A 16,544-nucleotide genomic window follows, 5' to 3' on the forward strand; every position below is an offset into this window, starting at 1 on the left:
GTGACACTCGTAATTTGCTTCCGCGTCGCGCGTCATGTCGACTCAGATGCTCCTTGTCAGCGGCGCAACCTTCCCCTCTTCCCCAGCACGGTCCGCATCATAGTTCAGAGAACCTGTGGTATCTGAGCTCTTGCAATGGCTCGCGAATCCACGACGAAGACACCACGGAAGGCGGCAGTGAAGTCAACGAAACCACAGCCCTTGAAGGCCAAGGCGGGCGCGAAGCGCAAGTCGCGCAAGGAGAAGCCAGACGTGGAGGATGAGGAAGAGGAGGATATATACAGTGACTATGAAGAGTCGGGCGCGAAGGAGAATGGCAAAGCTAAGAAGAGGGGCAAGACTGTGAAGGAATACGACAGCGACGCGCTGGACGACGACTCGGACGCGGACGCAGAGCCCCCGAAGAAGCGCAAGCGAGGGCAGGACATGAAGCCACTCGCAAAGGTGAACACCAAGGCAACGAAGAGAGGGAAGGCGGTGAAGGAGTACGACAGCGACGCGCTCGACGACGCGTCGAACGTCGAACCGGAACCGGCGCCCAAGAAGCGAAAGAAAACCGCGATCTCGCAGGGAAAGACCACGAGCTCGCCGCGCAAGAAGAGTCGGCGCGCGAAGAAGGATTCGGATGAGGAGTTCGACGATGCGGAGGATGAGCAAGAGGTGATCGGGGAGATTGTGCAGGCGCCGAAGACGGGGAGAGGTGCGTGTTGTGTATATGCGATAAAGGGGAGGCCGCTGAGAGCTCGTCCGCGCAGTTCCTCCAGGTCAGATCTCGCAGAACACGCTTGAATTCCTTGGTCATATGAAGGACCCGAAGTGTAATAATCGCGAGTGGTGCGTGACCCTTCCCTCCGAATGCGTAGCTTCTGACACCCCAATCGCAGGTTCAAGATGCATGGCAAGTCCTCCTTCCACTTCGATATCCCCACCACTCACATCTTCTTCAGAACCCGTCTATAGGGTGGCAGAGAAGGAGTGGAAGGACTTTGTCGAAGCATTTACGGATGCAATAATCGAGGTCGATCCTGAAGTGCCACCACTACCGCCAAAGGATGTGATTCACCGAATATACCGAGATGTACGCTCGTCTTGATACTTCATGCTCAGCCCGGTCGTTCTGAACGCACTCCAGATACGCTTCAGTAACGACAAGACGCCGTATAAGCAAGGATTCTCCGCCAGCTTTTCAAGAAGCGGTAGGAAAGGCACCTTTGCTGGATGTACGTCTTTACCTCCACCTCCGGAGGGTTCTGCGACTGACCTCACCATTCCCTCGCAGATCATATGTAAGCCGTACTGTTGCGTCACTCGCTATGAATCCAGCTGACGCGCAAACGCGCATCGACAGAGCGAGTAAGCCGGGTTTCCCCCATTGTTCTCTCACGCCATTCCTCTCACTGCGTGCTTCATCTCCCACTAACCTCTCGCATCATTTGTCCCGCCGTTCTCTCGCGTCATCTCTCCCACTGTTCTCTCCCATCAACCCGCCCATTGTCCTCTCGTTCCCCCCCCCCTCCATAATCTTCTCATACCCACCTTACTTACACCGCCCCCAGTCAAACCAGGCAACCAAAGCATCATCGCCGCAGGGGCATGGTGTCCGGGGAAAAATGAACTGTCGACGATCAGGTGCGTTCTCGCTGCGCTTTTCCCAAGGCTCTCGATCTCTGATGAGGCTTGTGCTCCCCAATATTCCGTCCTTGTTTCCCGACATCTTCGGTCAACATGATGTTGCCGTTCGCCCGATATCCCGGCTCGCCGACCTCCCCACTCACTCGATACCCTCGGTCGACCCGATATCCTGGCCCACCCGGTACCCTCGTCCCTTTGATCACCTTATTCGCTTGATTTCCTCCTTCCATTTCCACCCGCCCTCAGAGCCAACATCAAGCGCAACCCCCGCCGCCTGCGAGAGATCATCTCCACGCCCGATTTCGTCGAGCACTTTGGCGAACCAAAGCCCCAGCCGGAGGGCGAGAGGTCGAATATATTCGGGATGGAGGATGAGCTGAAGGTGGCGCCGAAGGGGGTGGATAAGAATCATAAGTGAGTGTGGGAGGGGTTCGTCGTGTTGTGGGCGGGTGAAGGATGGATGTTGTGGGTGGGCGATGGACGTCGTGTGTTGGCGACGGATGTCGTGTGTTGGCGAGCGGTGTTGGTGTACAGCGTGTGTTGGCGATGGAGGTCGTGTGCGGGCTATGGATGTCGTGTGAGGGCGATGAACGGCGTGTGTGGGCGATGAATGTCGTGTGTTGGCGAGCGGTGTTGGTGTATAGTGTGTTCACTGTCGAACTCCGGGCGGGCGCTGTCAACTAGAGCGCGTTGGGGATTATGGCGCGGCCACGGCGTGTTGTCCTTGTTGGCGCGGCGGTGATTACGGCTGAGCGCTCGCTGACATCTACTTTCAGGGATATTGATCTTTTGAAGTGCCGTTCGTTCGCCGTCGTGGAAAGGTCAGTAACATTTTTGCTGTCCTTGGCTTGTTGTGGTCGCCCCTGGGCTTTTGGGATCGTCGCCGCTTGGCTTGGGGTGGACGCTGACGGAATACAGATTTCTTGATTCCGAAGTGTTGGCGCCGGACTTCAAGGAGAGGCTTGCAAAGGTCGCCGCTGTCATGTGTCCTTTTGTTCATTGGTGCGCGGTTGATTCCTTTCCCATACTTGAGAACCGAGGAAGCTGACGGCCATCAGTTTGAACGATATGATGTCGGTCATGGAGTCTGAGAGTGAGGGCGAAGAGGATGGGGAGGAGTAGAAGGGATTCATGGGTTACCGGTTCCCATGTGGATGGTTCTGGTCAACCAATAGCAATTCTCTAGGTGAGTATTTGACGAGAATTATCCGGCTGCCTTCCGTCCTGACCGTACTTAGCCCCGATAGCCTTTGCTCCCGCGAAGCGCGCCATTGTGGGCGTCTTCAGCTGTCCCTTTGCCACGCCCTTGATATGATATGTCAACTACTCTATTGGGATACACATTTGCTTGGTTCGACGTCCGAAGAAACTGAAGGAACCCGATAAACCCTGCGCCGCATGAAGCACAGGGGCAGCTCACAGTCGTTGCCACCTCCTGAAAGTATTACAGATAGTTCACTCGGCTGCGCCAGAGCGCCTACGCGGGCCCGAGGGACCTGCGCTCGACTGCGAAAGCATGCGGTACTTTCCCAAGCCACCGTGCGAACGCCCGCCCGCTCACCCTTTCCGGTAGGTGGTGGGAATGCGTACGGCATCCGCCAACCGAGGACAGGGACCGCTGCAGACCCCCCGCGGGCCGCCATCTGCATCAGCCGCCAGCGTCGTTTTTGCCGTAGGCAAGTGCGTTCCTCGACGGGCGGCTAACCGCGAGCCGTGGACGAGGTGCACGGGCGTTTGCCATCTCGGACCTCCGCTCGGCGGCTATCGCTCGCGGCCATCGCCTATCGTGTTTTGCCCGATGTAGTTCGAGACCTGTTAGGCGCCCTTGAAGCTGCCTTAACAGTCGACTATACAGCAGCCTATAGATGGAAGCAGCACTGACCTGAGTCTTCGCCGACGCTGTGGCGACATCCTGCTATGTGTAGAGGCTCTAGGGTGTCGAGGGGGCACTTGTGAGAACAGAGGTGCGAAATCACGGTAACTGCGCCTGACTCACCTCCCGGCCCAGGAGTCAGTCCGGGGCGAGCACTGATATACGGACCCTGGCTGATGCCCGGCTCCGGACGCCGTCCCAGTATATTGCTCTTCTTCCTGTCACTCGTGCTCCCCAGGCGTTCGCTGACTCTCATTCGCGGATCCCGGGCTGTGGATGACCCATATCGAGCGCGGCGCTTTCCCAGGTGAGCGCGAGAAGAGAGGGCGCGCTTAAATATTGTGACATCAGCCGCGGGGGCGCCTGCTTGATTCGCACCTCCATGTCCGACCATGGCGCGGAGAACGACCTCCAGGCATTGCTCGACTTTGGGCGGCGCGTGTGCGTGCCGACGCAGGTTGTAGAGGACATCAGCGATCTACCGTATCTTGCGACGATTGCACGGGTGGCACAATGGTCGTTTGACAGCATCCCGGTAAGCGCGCGCCACACTCTTCGACGAGGGTACGCTGACTGGCGAGTCGACAGCTTGTGCGCGCGACGCACGACGCTCGTGTCCAGATAGCGGAGGCCCTCTTGATTGTTCTGGGAAATCTTTTGGATATAATTCGAACGGCGGAAGTTGCGCTCACGCCGTCGGAATTACAGTTGCTCACACGGGTGGTTAGGTGAGCGCCGATCCTACTCGAAGACTTGTTCTCGCTGATACTTGGCAGCGCGGTAGAGTCTGTATACGCAAAGTTACGGGAGTTCTTGCCGGGAGCACAGGCGCTTGACGATGACAGAATCCTCGAGTGGTCGGATTGCAAGTACCTCGTCGCCGACATCATTTCGGAGGTAAAAGATCAAGTCTAAGCCCTGAACCCATCTCATGGCCCTGGAAGACAGAAGCCGAAGAGACTCTGGACGATAGGCGGCTAGGGAGCCTCGAAGAGTGCCAAAAGCGCATTCAACAGACAGCTGAGGACTTGGTGAACATTGTCAAGAACCGCAGACCAGAATCGAGTCGCCAGATCACTATAGTTGACGTGCGTCTCACCGATCATTCTCACACGTCCGAAGTGACACTAACCTACAGAAAGTCACGGACGAGGCCCTGCTCGCTAAACGATGGTGCGTCGGCTAACCGGCGCTTAGCTTGATCTGACGCCACTCAACAGCGAGTACCTCTTGCCCAGCGTCCCCGCTCACACGCTAGACCGATTACGACCCCGAGAGCACATTGCCAGAAGCATTGCACGGAGCACCGGCCCTGTATACCACTGCGTGCTTGGTTCAGCAGGTGTGGGCAAGACGACCTTCGTGAGGACGTTGCTTCGTGACCCGCAGGTCGTCGAAAGGTATGCCTACCGCCGCTTCTACGTTGCATGCGACGATGCGCGCAGCGTCGACGACGTAGTCACAATGATCTGCGCGCAGCTAGGTTGCATGCGGCGCGGCCGTTGGCGACGCCTGCTGCCGCGGCCTGCGCTCCTCGTGCTCGACGGCCTCGACGGACTAACGACGAGCCCGCGGCACACTCTCTCCCTCGAGAGTTTCCTCTCACGCTGCTGCCGAACGCAGGGCTTGAGCTTGATCGTGAGTCGCTTGCTCTCGGTAGCGAGGGACATTCGTGCTCACGCATGCGCAGGTGACGCTGCGCGGGCCTCGGAGACCGCGCAATATACCGTGGACGACGCCGCTCCTGCCGCCGCTAGGGAACCTCAGCCTGCGCGAGGCTGAGCAGTTATGCAGATGGAAGGCGCCTTTGCTTACCCCTGACCAGGTGCAAGAGTTATTCGGCCTCTGCGATGGACATGTAATGGGGCTGACGCTCCTCGCGACGTCGGCGTCCTATGAGGGCTTCAGTCGCTGCATGGACCGATGGCGCGCACGCGCCCGACGCGAGCATATCGATGCTGCACCCGCACTGGACGTCATCATCGCATTCGCCATCAGGAGCCTGCACTATACGAACCCCATGCCCGACCCGCGCTTGCGGAGGCGGAAGGCCGACTACCCACTGATCCTCCTTGAACTAGCGAGTCTTCTCCCCACGGGCCTTTCGCATCGCGTCGCAGAGGAGTTGCCAGTGTACGAGACAGCGAAGCCAAGGACATGGTCTGGGTACGCGCCGGACGCATGCTACGACGCCAGTTTGAATGGGAACACAGACTACTTGCCCGACATGGTGTACCTGCGCGCTCGAGAGGCAAAGCTTGTGCATATGGGCTTCGCGCGAAGAGAGGGTGATCACCTCGTTGTGCCACCGACAGTGCGCGCGCATATCATGGCGGCGAGGCCCGAAGTCGAGGTCGAGCCGATCGCACTGTCGACATTCGATCTGCCGTCGCTGGTGCGATATGCGGATTGGCTGCCCATGGGCGACACGCTGTTGCGGATTGGCGAGCTGCTCTTGGGCGCACGGCACCTGGCGCTGCACGCAATGGAGGAGGCGGAGGTGGTTGAAGAAGCCGTCGGGTGCGCCATCGACACTGCGTACATCGGCGCCGCGACGGGTTGGCGAGTGTCAGACTTCATCACGAACGACACCGTTAGACGCGCCGTCGAAGACGAGGGGAATCCGAGGTTGCACGTCCGCTACTTGTTATGTCTATCGAGGGTCGTTCGGGGCGAAGGCGACGCCGTACTGCGAGCGATGGAGATTGCGAGGGAAGAGGAGATGCCAAGCTGTGAAGGTGCGTCCACATTCCTGACATCATCTGTGGGCGCCGGGCTGGACCTGACAACCGCTACCCAGCTTTGTGCCACATACGTCTCGCTGAGCGTATCTGCGATGCTGCGGCAGCATCAATTGGCAGCAGCTCGCGTACACCCCAGCCGCCGCCCCTTTCTCGTCCGCCTACGCCCCAAAATGCCCGTCCGCCTTCGCGCACTGTCCCTCCTCGCCCGACACCCGGTGAACACGCCGACTACCTCTCTCGTGCCGCCAGTCACGCCCTTGACGCTATTCCGCTAGCCCACGAGGGCTACGACTCCAACGCCGAATTCCACGCCTTTCAAATCCTTGCTACCATCCGCATCCACCAGCGACGGCCCCACCTCGCCCTCTCCTCCCTCCTCGCTGCCCTCCATGTCGCCCCCTTCTCACAGAACGTCGTTTTGGAGGCGCGGGCGCTCGCGCGCGTCGCCTGGGTCAAATTCCTCATCGGAGACGGGAAAGCGGCCTTGAAAATCAGCAGAGGGGTCGTTAAGCGGCTCATGGCGCTCGGCGCAGACCCGGTGGAGGAGAGGTGTCAGCTGGCGGAAATACTGCTAGGATGCGGTCATTTTGACGAGGCTAAGCGAGTCGCGAGCAGGGTGTTGGGCAGGCGCAACGGGAGTCGCAGGGCGCGGGTGGCGAGAGCGCATGCAAGGGTGGTCTTGGTGAAGGTGGCGTCGGCGTGCACGGGTATCCCGGATGCGGAGGGGGCTGCGAAGGAGCTGGCGAAGGCGTACGCGGTATGTGTACGCGAAGGAAACGAGCGCGGGGCGCTGGCGTGCAAAGTGGTTGGTGCTCAGCTGGTTGTGCGCACTGCTCGGTCGGCGGAGGAGACGGAGCATGGGCGGCAGCTCCTGCTGCAATGCCTGGAGCACCGTGCGATGTGGGCAGAGGTGCATGCATTGCTAGGGGAAATGGTGCTCTCAGGGATTCCTACGCTTCGGGGTACGGCTCGGATGCCAGCCACCGCCGATGCCCAGCCGTCTCTCGCCACCGCGCACACCCACTGCATCCTCTCCCTCGCAGCCGGCTTTCTGGAATGCAACATGCGCTGGGTATGCGCGGCGCTGAGGAGGCTGGCGAGCGTGTGGTGCCGTGACGACCCTGCCGAGTATACGCTGGACATTGGACATTCCGAGCGTCTCGACACCGCATCGTCCCTCCTCCTCGCATCCCTCTCTGGCTTCGAGTGGACAGGCATGGCGCACGAACGCGCGGAGGCCATGCTAGAGATGGGGGATGTGCTTTGGGCTCAGTCGTCAAGGGACGACGCCCGGCATTGGTGGCAGCGCGCATGGGACGCGTTCAGCGCTTGCGGGTTACACCATGGGGCAGCGAGGTGTCGGGAGAGGTTGCGGAGGGTTGGATTGGAACGTTGAGAAGGAGGGCTGGACTGGGAATCGGGAATGAAGGTAAAAACCAGAGATGACGGCCAAAGGGAAATCTGGACGCTCAGAAAGGCTTGACCTCGCCGCGACTAACGACCTCACGACGCATACCCCTGCTTTCTACTTATTCGCGTTGTCACTTGTACATTGCTCTGTAAATTATCTAGCTATCGTTTAGCGGTTGTGTGTTATATAGAAATGTTGCGTACCTGTTATATAGATGTGCGGGTTCTGGGGACACTACGAGACTCGAGTGCAACTTGTTCGGTGAAGATCAGTCTGGTTTGTCAGACGGAGTGGCACGACTCCTGACCTTGAGGTTGAACTTGAAGATGTCCCGGACGGGCGCACTCGACATCGCTGAAAGGCTTGAAGGAGCTAAGTTACCATAATGATAGAATGCGCTGTGACGTATGCAACATGTGACCGCGCGTGACCAGATTGACGCCCCCGATTGACAGATCGACCACCTCTTGCTCACTATCGACCAAGCCCACGACGAACGTCGTTTTGTTCCTCCTCATCACTAGAGTACGCCATTCTTTTCTTGATCTGCTCCGGAAACCATACTTCCCGGCCGTGAACTCACAAGACTATTTCTTTTGTTTACTGTAGTGTCTATCGTTGGTACAGATTTCGACACTGTCGACGGGTCCAACCCGGCCCTGCCGGACGACAAGTCCATCGTAAGGCAGTGTCGAGAGGCAATCGTTGCCAGCCTTCGTGCAGATCACCGCGCCCACATCCGTGGCGTCAAGGTTGCCAATCCAGTCGGCCCTCCCGTCTGGGTCAAGTTCGGCGACGTCTCATTATCCGAGGCGCGGACCCAGCACTATGTCGCTCAGGTGGTGAGCCGCAACAGAGGCGACGCTCCAGTCCGTGTCCCTGCGGTCTATCGCTTTTTCCAAGATGGAGGCAGGGGCTATATCGTAATGGACTTTGTCGACGGCAGTGTCTGCACCAGATCAGACGCTCAGGCTATTGCCACCGCCGTCTCTTTCCTCATCACGATCCCTGCACCGGCGGACCAGCGCAGCCCTGGCCCCATCGGTGGAGGTCCGATCTGCCACGACTTCTTTATTGACCGCAAGTCGCCCGTAACGTACCCTACGGTCGAGCTCCTCACTGCTCACATCAATGGTGTGCGTTGTTCGCTTCTTATCCCACCACCCTCTCCTCCTATACCGTTGACCATAGTCGTCTTTCTGGCTGATTGCTATGTCTAAACCAGATTCTACGGCACCAGTCGAAGAAAGCACGTGTCAACCTCGTTCCCGAGGTCCAGGAACACGGCCTGCGCCTCTGCCTCTCGGATACCAACCGCGAGAACTTCATGGTAAGCGGCGAAGACAAGAAGATCGTCGCGATAGATTTCGGCGCGTCATGCTTTCTGCCAATTTCGTTCTTCGAGATGGCACTGTGCCGGCTTCATCAGGCACATCTGCCAGTCCGTCATCTGCCTCAGGTCGACACAATCGACACAAGCGGCAGCACTGGGTCAGGCGGCCGCGTCACTGGTCAAATACCAGAGCAACATGATTGGTGAGTATATCTCTGTCGTGTCTCTCGCTCTCGCTCTCTCGCTCTCGCTCTCTCACTCTCTTGCTCTCGCTCTCTGCACCTTGTCAGGAGGTTGACTATCTGAAAGGTCTTCCGGCGGAGCTCAAGACGTTTGAGGCGTAGATGCGGCCACACAACGCCACCTCTCTCGTGGTTTTCTGTTCGTCATCTCGTTGTCTTCTGTTTGTCGACTCTTTGTCTCCTGTTCGCGCCTTTCTTAATTTCTCTCTCATCTTTCTTAATCTCTCTCTCATCTTTTCTACCGTCCGTCGATATGTCTAATTGTCCGCATCTCATGTCATGTGTTATATGATGGTCTTGCGTTATATGATGGTCTTGCCCTCTTTGGAGCTCGGGTATTGCGACGTGATACTATATCTGAATCGACCAAACCACACGCCTCGACATCGCGTCCTCCCTCCTCCATGCATCTCTTTCCGGCTCCCAGTGCACTGGCATGGCACACGAGGACTGGCATGGCACACGAGCGCGCGGAGGCCAGGCTGGGGATGAGCGTTGTACTTTACGCCCGACCTGCAAGAGATGACGCCCGCGATTGGTGGCGACGCGCTTGGGATGCGTTCAGCGCTTGCGCTTTCAGCAAGGGGACGCTTAGGTGTCGGGAAAGGCTGCGGAGGGTTGGGTGAGGGCGGAGACTGGATTTCAAGGCAAAACCTTTGAGAATTGGAGGGCAATCACGAGACGTGGATCTCGCCATGACCAACGTCCTCACGACACATAAGTACCCCTGCTTTCTATTTGTTCGTGTTGTCGCTTGCAGATTGTTCTGTAGTGTCTAGCTATCGTTGAAAGGTTGTCTACTTTATATAGCGCTGTTTACATACCTGTTATATATGTAGATGCGAGGCATTCTGGGGATACCCACTGCTGCGAAATTCGATCGCGATCGGTGCTGGGAGGACGAGTGGAGGTCTTGAAGCCAATAGCTCCGACAGCAAGGCGTCGTATCGTGCCTAAAGACTATACCTATGTGTATCGAAAGTAGCCGAGTTGGAAGACCGCGCATATCAGTCGCCCTTGAGGCTTTGGGCACAACTGCTAGCGAGTTACAGTACTTGATTCAAATTTTGCGAATCACAGACACTCGGAGAGAGCAATCCATGACTCGTGCACCTCTGCGGAGACCGTGGCACACACGAGGAAGGGCCGGGACGGCGGATGATGCAGGAAGTATTGCATTCAGAGTCTAGATAGATGGGATGAAGGCCAGGATCATGACGCTGCTTGAGCTTCCGCTTCTGCCTTCGCCTTGATCGCCTGCGCCCGCTTGTTGATTTCTCTCTGCGCATCTATGAAGGGGCGCTCCTGGAGTGATCGGCCAGGTTTAGCAGGCTACCCCACACGCGCGACGCAGCACTCACCGCGCGCGCCTCACCAGCGAGGCCGACGAGGTATGCTGCCCCGAGCATGGCGACGCCGAGAACGGCCGTGTTGGCTTTCCAGGCCGCGGGCCGTCCCCACCAGCCGCCTGCATGCACTGTCAGTGATAGTTCGGGCAGGGATTCGCGCGCGACGCACCCGTCGGGGACCAAACGTATTTCGGGTATGGGTACTGTCCGCCGCCGCCCTGGTCAATCATGAGCTCCTTGTCGTCCCCGCCATCGTCGCCAACACGCGCACCATGATTTCAGTCGTCGACGTCGGGTGCAAGAGGGAGTTCGGGCTGACTAAGCGCGCACGCGAGCACTTTCCGGTCCGCATGGCCCGGGAGCCGGGGCGGGGCGCATGTGTTTCCGGGCTGCTGGCTGGCGAATGCGGTGAACTCTATCCTACCCTTGGCGTCTGCTCCCATGCTGGACTCGGTGAAGAAATATGTGTACGACAGGCGCGGGGGGCTGGCGAAGGCTGCGGCAATTGTGGGGGGCACGTATCTCGTGCGCGGATACGTCGGCGAGCGCCTCGAGGAGGTGAAGACGCGCCTCGAGCAGCAGCGCGCCGCGGAGGAGAGGTGCGTGTGGGGTATTTCTCGCTGAATATCGCGCCTTACATCTGTATCGTCCTACTGCAGCCTCCGACGCCGCTTCCGCCAGAACCAGGAAGACGTCTCGTACACCGTTATGGCGCTCCTCCCCACACTCGCGGACCAAATCCTCACGGGGATGGACGTCGAAGCGCTCACGCGCGAATTGCAGAGATCACGACGGCGCAGGGATCCGAGCGCGGTGTCTAACCCTTACACCGCGTCGACCGCGAGCAGCAGCGCGGAGATGGTGCAGGAGGTCGACGCAAGAAGCGAGGCGGGGGAGTCGTCCGTGTACTCCGCGCAAAGCTCGTCCTGGGTGGGCGAGGGCTCCTCCTTCGGTGCGCGCTCTCCCTCAGCGGATCGGCGGTCGCGGATGGTGCGTTTGCCTCCTCCTTTCTCAACGCGTCGGGATGCACGTTTATTTGCGGGTCCCCTCCAGTCCGAGAGCTTCCTGAGCACGACCTCCGCCGCATCCTCAGTGCCTGAACCTGCTTCCTCCTCTTCCACATCACCCACCTCCACTGCCTCCCAATCCAAGACCGAACTGTGGCATTCCCTCAAGTTGCTCACCCTCACGCGCACCCTGACCACCCTCTACGCGATCACGCTCCTCTCTCTCCTCACCTCGCTCCAGCTCACCCTCCTCGCGCGCGCGAAATACGTCGCCTCCGTCCGGCGCGCCGCACGCGAGGAGGAAGTGCGCGACCGCCTCGAGCGCGAATTATCGTTGTCAAGCTTGTTACTGCGCGGAGCAACAGGCGGAGGTGGTGGAGGTTTCGACGATCTGATGGGCGAACTGCTGGGCGACACGGAGGTGGGCGGGGAGGATGCGATCAGCGAGGAGGCGGAAAGCATGTTTCTGACGATGGCTTGGTGGATTTTGCACGTCGGGTGGAAGGATGTAGGTGAGAGGGTAAGGAGGGGTGTGGAGGAGGTCTTTGATGGGTGAGTGGGCTCATTAGACGCTACTACAATGGGAGCTCTGTACTGATGATGGGACTTTTAGGGTTTCCCTGAAGACTAAGCTTTCCGTGGCAGACGTGCACCGTCTGGTCTGCGACGTGCGGAGAAGAGTCGAGTACGAAGTGACCTTCGAAGGGACGGAGAGGCGGGTAGAGTGAGTAGCTTGCTTTCTCGAGCTTGGAATCCCGAACATGCTATCATTCTTTCACTCTTGCCACCTCTGCGTTACCTTCCCCATCACTCGCGAACCTTTATTGCACCACTTGCTATTGCTATTCCTCATCCTGCCACTTGCTGACCCACCCCTCAGCTTCCTTTCCACCCTCCTCCCCTCCACACCAGAAACCACGCAGCACGTGCTCACGCAGGGCGGCTTTGGGCTCACGGAAGAATCGTTTGAGCTGCCTTCCGAGGACGACGAGGGCTACGATGTGGAGGCAGAAATGTATAGGAAGAGGCAACAGGAACCGTATGTTCCAAGGGACGATTCATACGTTCCGAGGGGCGATTCCTACGACGCATCTCTATCCTCAAGACCATCATCGCCGCCGAACTATCCGCCACAGCCTTACCCTCCGGTCGAGGGTTCGCCACCACGGCCCTCGCCTCCACAACAATCACCGAATCCTCAACAACCTGCTGCATCAGCCGTTCACCCTCAGCATGCAGCCCTGCACTCGCATCCCTCACCGCCTCCGCCGTCCTCCCAACCTGCATCTCAATCACAACAGCAAGCCTCGGGTCACCCTCAACGACCCTCAATTCCTCCTCAACAGACCAAGACCCATCCTCAACAGACCACAATCCATCCTCAACACCCCCCAACCCACGCACCCCACCCCCACCTCGCCGACCCCGCCTTCAGCGCGCTTCTCGAGGAGACGCGGCGGACGGTGCTGTCGCCCGACTTCGCGTATGTGCTCGAGGCGTGTCTCGATCGGGGGACGGAGATGTTGGTGTCCGGGCTTGAGGATAGTGTGTTTGGGGGGCGGAATACGGGGGAGGAAGGGGGGAGGGGGCGTGCGGAAGGAGCTTACGCAGGGGGTGAAAGCGCGGCAAAGGCTGAATCCATCCCTTGTCCTGAAGACGACGCCGAGCCCCGCCTCCGCCTCGCTGCGCTACTTCCTGGCCTGGCGCGCTGGAGTGCGCTCGCGTTGACCGGGCTGCCGAACCAGTTGGTAGACGGTGTGCTAGGGGGTAGGGAAGTAAGAGCATTGGGAGCGGTGGTGTTCGCGAGGTTCGAGGACGAAGTTGGGGATCAGTAAAGTGAAGAGAGGGAGTCTGCTACGATATCCGGCTCTCCTTTGCGTATCCCTCGCCTCTTGTATTGACCAGTATTCACGACTGTACATACATACCCACAGGACGCGCTACAGTAATTGAATGCATCGCTACGAACGCCTGGGAATATCATTTCGCATGCGGGCGGGCGCGTTGCGCGTTATTTTGCATTGTTTGTAGGAGCTTCCTTCTCGCCGTTGTGCTCCCCGTTGTGCTCGTCGCATCCGTCGCATCCGAGACCTTTGGTCGACGTCGATCACGATGACGAGGACAAGAAAATGATACACCACACTTTACACGATGCAAAGTACAGCAAGAAACTACATTAGGCGGCGTTCTGCGCGACGTTGCCCAAGACACGAGCGCGCTTCGGTGAGTGCTCCTTCCCGTAAAGCTCCTCGTATGAGCTCATCCTAGGCCGTTTGGGGCGTGCAGGGGTCCCCGCGGGCTTCCTTACGGGACAAGCAACGTTCTCCTTGCCCTCTGCCGCCGACGTATCCTCCTTCCCGATCGCCGCCTTGACTTGATTGTCCTTCTCCTGCTGCTCGGCTAACTTCCGCTCCTTCTCCTCCTCCTCCTCCTCCTTCCGGATGAGCTCCTGCCGAGCCTCGTCCAGGACTCCAAACAAGTCGCTGTGCTTCAGCCCCTTCGCCCCGACCTTCGCCATTTTGTGCAAAAGCTCCCACACCAACGGCTCCAGGTCCGCGAAGAACTCCGTCATATCGTTTACGACGCGGTCGATGACCCCGTCCTCCGCCGCCCGCAAATCTTTTTTGTGCTGGATGTGCTCCTTGGAGATGTCCGCCCAGCACGCGATGGCAGCGTGCGAGTCCGGGTGCCGCCAGCCGCGGGGGCCGTCGCACGCCGTGCAGATGTAGATCAGGAGGTACACGATGGACTCGAGGTCGTCCGCGGGGGTGCGCAGCTTGCTCTCGAGGACGTTGAGGGACATGAAGACGACGGTGCCCTGTGGATGGGTTAGCTGCGCGTTCTACAGGTGGACGTTCAATGCGGCGACGCACCATCAGGAGTTCGTCGACAAAGCCGTCCTCGTCGAGGACACAGCTCTTCTCTAAGTCGATCAACATCCCGCGAACGCGGCCAGTTGGCGGGCGCCAGAGCCTGACGTTGTTGGCCGAGATGTCACAGTGCATCACGCGCCCCGCCTTCATGCGCTGGAGGGCTGTTGAAGTTCATCAGCCTTCCACTCGACAACATCGGCAGAGCAGACGAACCTAGGACGGCATCGCACAGAACGTGCAGGAGCTCCAACGGACTCTTGACGCTGGTCACATCGTCCGCGAAGGGAAACATCAGCACCCGGTGGTGCGTGCGGGTACCGAGCGGGAGCCTGTGTGCCGTTATCAGCATCGCCAACACGCATCCCCACTCAACTACGCACTTGTCGAAGTCCTTGTGCGTGTGCTCGATCCCCAGGCGCGGTATCATCGTCGAATGCGTCGTCCCGTCCACCTCCACTACCTCGCTCGCGACCACATCCACCACCCCCTCCACATGCCCCAGCCGCGCAACGATCTCGCACTCGTGCTTGTATCCGAACCTGCTATCCTCCTCGTCCCAGGACTCGCGGAGCGCGTATGTGATGCCGTCGGGCCCGCGCACCGGCCAGCACGCCGTGGCGACCTGGTGCAGCTCCGGAGCTGGCATGCCCGACGACCGTGGCAGGATCTCGAACTCCACTCCGTCTGGGTGCCCTTCCTTGTCGACGTACACCTCGACACCGACTTCGCCCGCCTCCCGCCGCGCGCGCGCGACGGCCTCCCAGTCGACGCCCCTAATGCGCACGTACTCCTTCCCATCCCGCCAGTACCGCGACGTATCCCACCCCTGCCGCCGGCGCGTGCCGAACGCGAGGCCCGTGAGCAGGCGGACGAGTGTTTCGGCGGACGAGGCGTCGTGGATGGGGATGCGGGCGGCGGTCTGGATCCCCGCGCGGTCGAAGGTGACGAGCTGGAGGGTTTCTGAATATCTGGGCGCGCCTGGTGTGCGGCTCGCGATGAGCCCCAGGCCGTACCCGCGTGCGGGCTGCAGGCCCATGAGCAGCCCCGCAGCGTCCGCGATGCCCTGGAGGGGAGAATAGGCCTCTTCGTCGCCCGCCTGCTCCGTTGTCCATCCGATCGCCGCCGCGGTGGCCCAATCGCCCTCCTTTCCCTCCTCCCAGAGGGCGAGATCGGGCGAGGCGTTGGCGTCCGCGGGCAGGATCTCCTCGAAGGCGGCGTCCTTGGACAGGATCTCATCTACCGCGGCGTCCTTATGCAGGTTCTCATCTACCGCGGCGCATGCGCGCCAGACGCGCTTGGGGAGTTTGGAGGTATCGATGCCGAAGGTGACCCAGATGACGCGCAGCTCGTCCGCGAAGGCATTGAGGAAGGCGGCGATCTGTTGGTTGAAAGGGGTGGGGGTGGGCTGTTTGGGGGAGGGGACGGAGGCGGCCTGCGTGGAGGAGGCGGCGACCTGGTTGTCGGAGGGCGTGTCGGGGTTGGGGGGTACGTCGGGGGCAGAGGGCACGTCGGAGTCGGATGGCACTTCGGGGTCGAAGGGCACGTCGGGCTCGGTTGGCCAGAAACGCCAGCGGCCCTCGACCTCGTCGAAGTGCGTCTCTACGAAGCTCTCGACGATCTCCGGGGTCACCAAAGGCTCCTGCTCGCTGTCATCGCGGAAGACCCAGTCGAGGGCGCCGGGGACGTTGCTGAGCATCGAGGCTTTGACTTTCTCTTGGACCTTGAGCCACATCGGTGATGCTTTTGTCGTCGTCAATGGTTTTGTGTCGTGTGCAGTGGCGAGTGGCGTGTGTCGATCAGTGGCGTGCGGTGTTTGTCGCTGGTGGTGAGTGGCTTTGTGTATGTGTGTCGTGCAATGGCTGATCTGTGGCGGCTTTGCAGCCGAAGTGTATGTGCTAGGATGTGGTTGACGATGGACGGGATCAAGGCAGAGTGACCGGTGGTCGCACGTGGTTATCGGTCCTCGCTCGCAAATTGGGCTGCGCGACGGAGCGTGGCGCTCACGTGATCGCATCGCACTGGACGCGTCACTGTTGAATGCGACCAATTGAGGTCAAAGAATTTGGGGAGCATGCAGCAG

At 59.5% G+C, this 16,544-nt stretch overlaps 6 protein-coding genes across 6 annotated transcripts; 4 read left to right on the forward strand and 2 right to left on the reverse strand.

Annotated features, from left to right (window-relative positions):
* Window positions 1–90: 90 nt before the first annotated feature.
* On the forward strand, window positions 91–2,998 carry SCHCODRAFT_02628058 (uncharacterized protein). The gene is made up of 10 exons (XM_050345446.1): window positions 91–700; window positions 756–834; window positions 961–1,078; window positions 1,133–1,220; window positions 1,557–1,629; window positions 1,879–2,046; window positions 2,409–2,453; window positions 2,551–2,634; window positions 2,691–2,818; window positions 2,871–2,998. Exons 1-9 carry the CDS (start codon window positions 136–138, stop codon window positions 2,752–2,754), a joined length of 1,284 nt encoding a protein of 427 aa, XP_050199501.1. The 5' UTR covers window positions 91–135; the 3' UTR covers window positions 2,755–2,818; window positions 2,871–2,998.
* A 677-nt stretch (window positions 2,999–3,675) lies between these two features.
* Window positions 3,676–7,924, forward strand: SCHCODRAFT_02628062 (uncharacterized protein). Its single transcript, XM_003031443.3, has 8 exons — window positions 3,676–4,040; window positions 4,094–4,233; window positions 4,282–4,402; window positions 4,450–4,593; window positions 4,644–4,678; window positions 4,726–5,143; window positions 5,196–6,243; window positions 6,306–7,924. Exons 1-8 carry the CDS (start codon window positions 3,888–3,890, stop codon window positions 7,643–7,645), a joined length of 3,399 nt encoding a protein of 1,132 aa, XP_003031489.2. The 5' UTR covers window positions 3,676–3,887; the 3' UTR covers window positions 7,646–7,924.
* A 205-nt stretch (window positions 7,925–8,129) lies between these two features.
* SCHCODRAFT_02310144 (uncharacterized protein) lies at window positions 8,130–9,407 on the forward strand. Its single transcript, XM_050342334.1, has 4 exons — window positions 8,130–8,185; window positions 8,270–8,796; window positions 8,852–9,196; window positions 9,303–9,407. Coding segments are annotated over exons 1-3 (870 nt in total). The 5' UTR covers window positions 8,130–8,184; the 3' UTR covers window positions 9,194–9,196; window positions 9,303–9,407.
* Window positions 9,408–10,177: 770 nt separating this feature from the next.
* SCHCODRAFT_02628069 (uncharacterized protein) lies at window positions 10,178–10,895 on the reverse strand. Its single transcript, XM_003031043.3, has 4 exons — window positions 10,856–10,895; window positions 10,754–10,802; window positions 10,597–10,703; window positions 10,178–10,540 (listed from the first exon to the last, which is right to left on the reverse strand). Exons 1-4 carry the CDS (start codon window positions 10,856–10,858, stop codon window positions 10,448–10,450), a joined length of 252 nt encoding a protein of 83 aa, XP_003031089.1. The 5' UTR covers window positions 10,859–10,895; the 3' UTR covers window positions 10,178–10,447.
* An 89-nt stretch (window positions 10,896–10,984) lies between these two features.
* On the forward strand, window positions 10,985–13,603 carry SCHCODRAFT_02580338 (uncharacterized protein). The gene is made up of 4 exons (XM_050343906.1): window positions 10,985–11,183; window positions 11,244–12,143; window positions 12,205–12,315; window positions 12,472–13,603. Exons 1-4 carry the CDS (start codon window positions 11,026–11,028, stop codon window positions 13,424–13,426), a joined length of 2,124 nt encoding a protein of 707 aa, XP_050199503.1. The 5' UTR covers window positions 10,985–11,025; the 3' UTR covers window positions 13,427–13,603.
* A 20-nt stretch (window positions 13,604–13,623) lies between these two features.
* Window positions 13,624–16,196, reverse strand: SCHCODRAFT_02543900 (uncharacterized protein; the record flags this gene model as incomplete). Its single annotated transcript, XM_003031042.2, has 4 exons — window positions 13,624–14,409; window positions 14,465–14,625; window positions 14,678–14,793; window positions 14,845–16,196. 4 exons carry the CDS (start codon window positions 16,194–16,196, stop codon window positions 13,768–13,770), a joined length of 2,271 nt encoding a protein of 756 aa, XP_003031088.1. The 3' UTR covers window positions 13,624–13,767.
* Between the last annotated feature and the right edge of the window lie 348 nt (window positions 16,197–16,544).

This window comes from Schizophyllum commune (assembly GCF_000143185.2).
Source record: "Schizophyllum commune H4-8 unplaced genomic scaffold SCHCOscaffold_7, whole genome shotgun sequence".
In the NCBI taxonomy this organism is placed as follows: Eukaryota; Fungi; Basidiomycota; class Agaricomycetes; order Agaricales; family Schizophyllaceae; genus Schizophyllum; species Schizophyllum commune.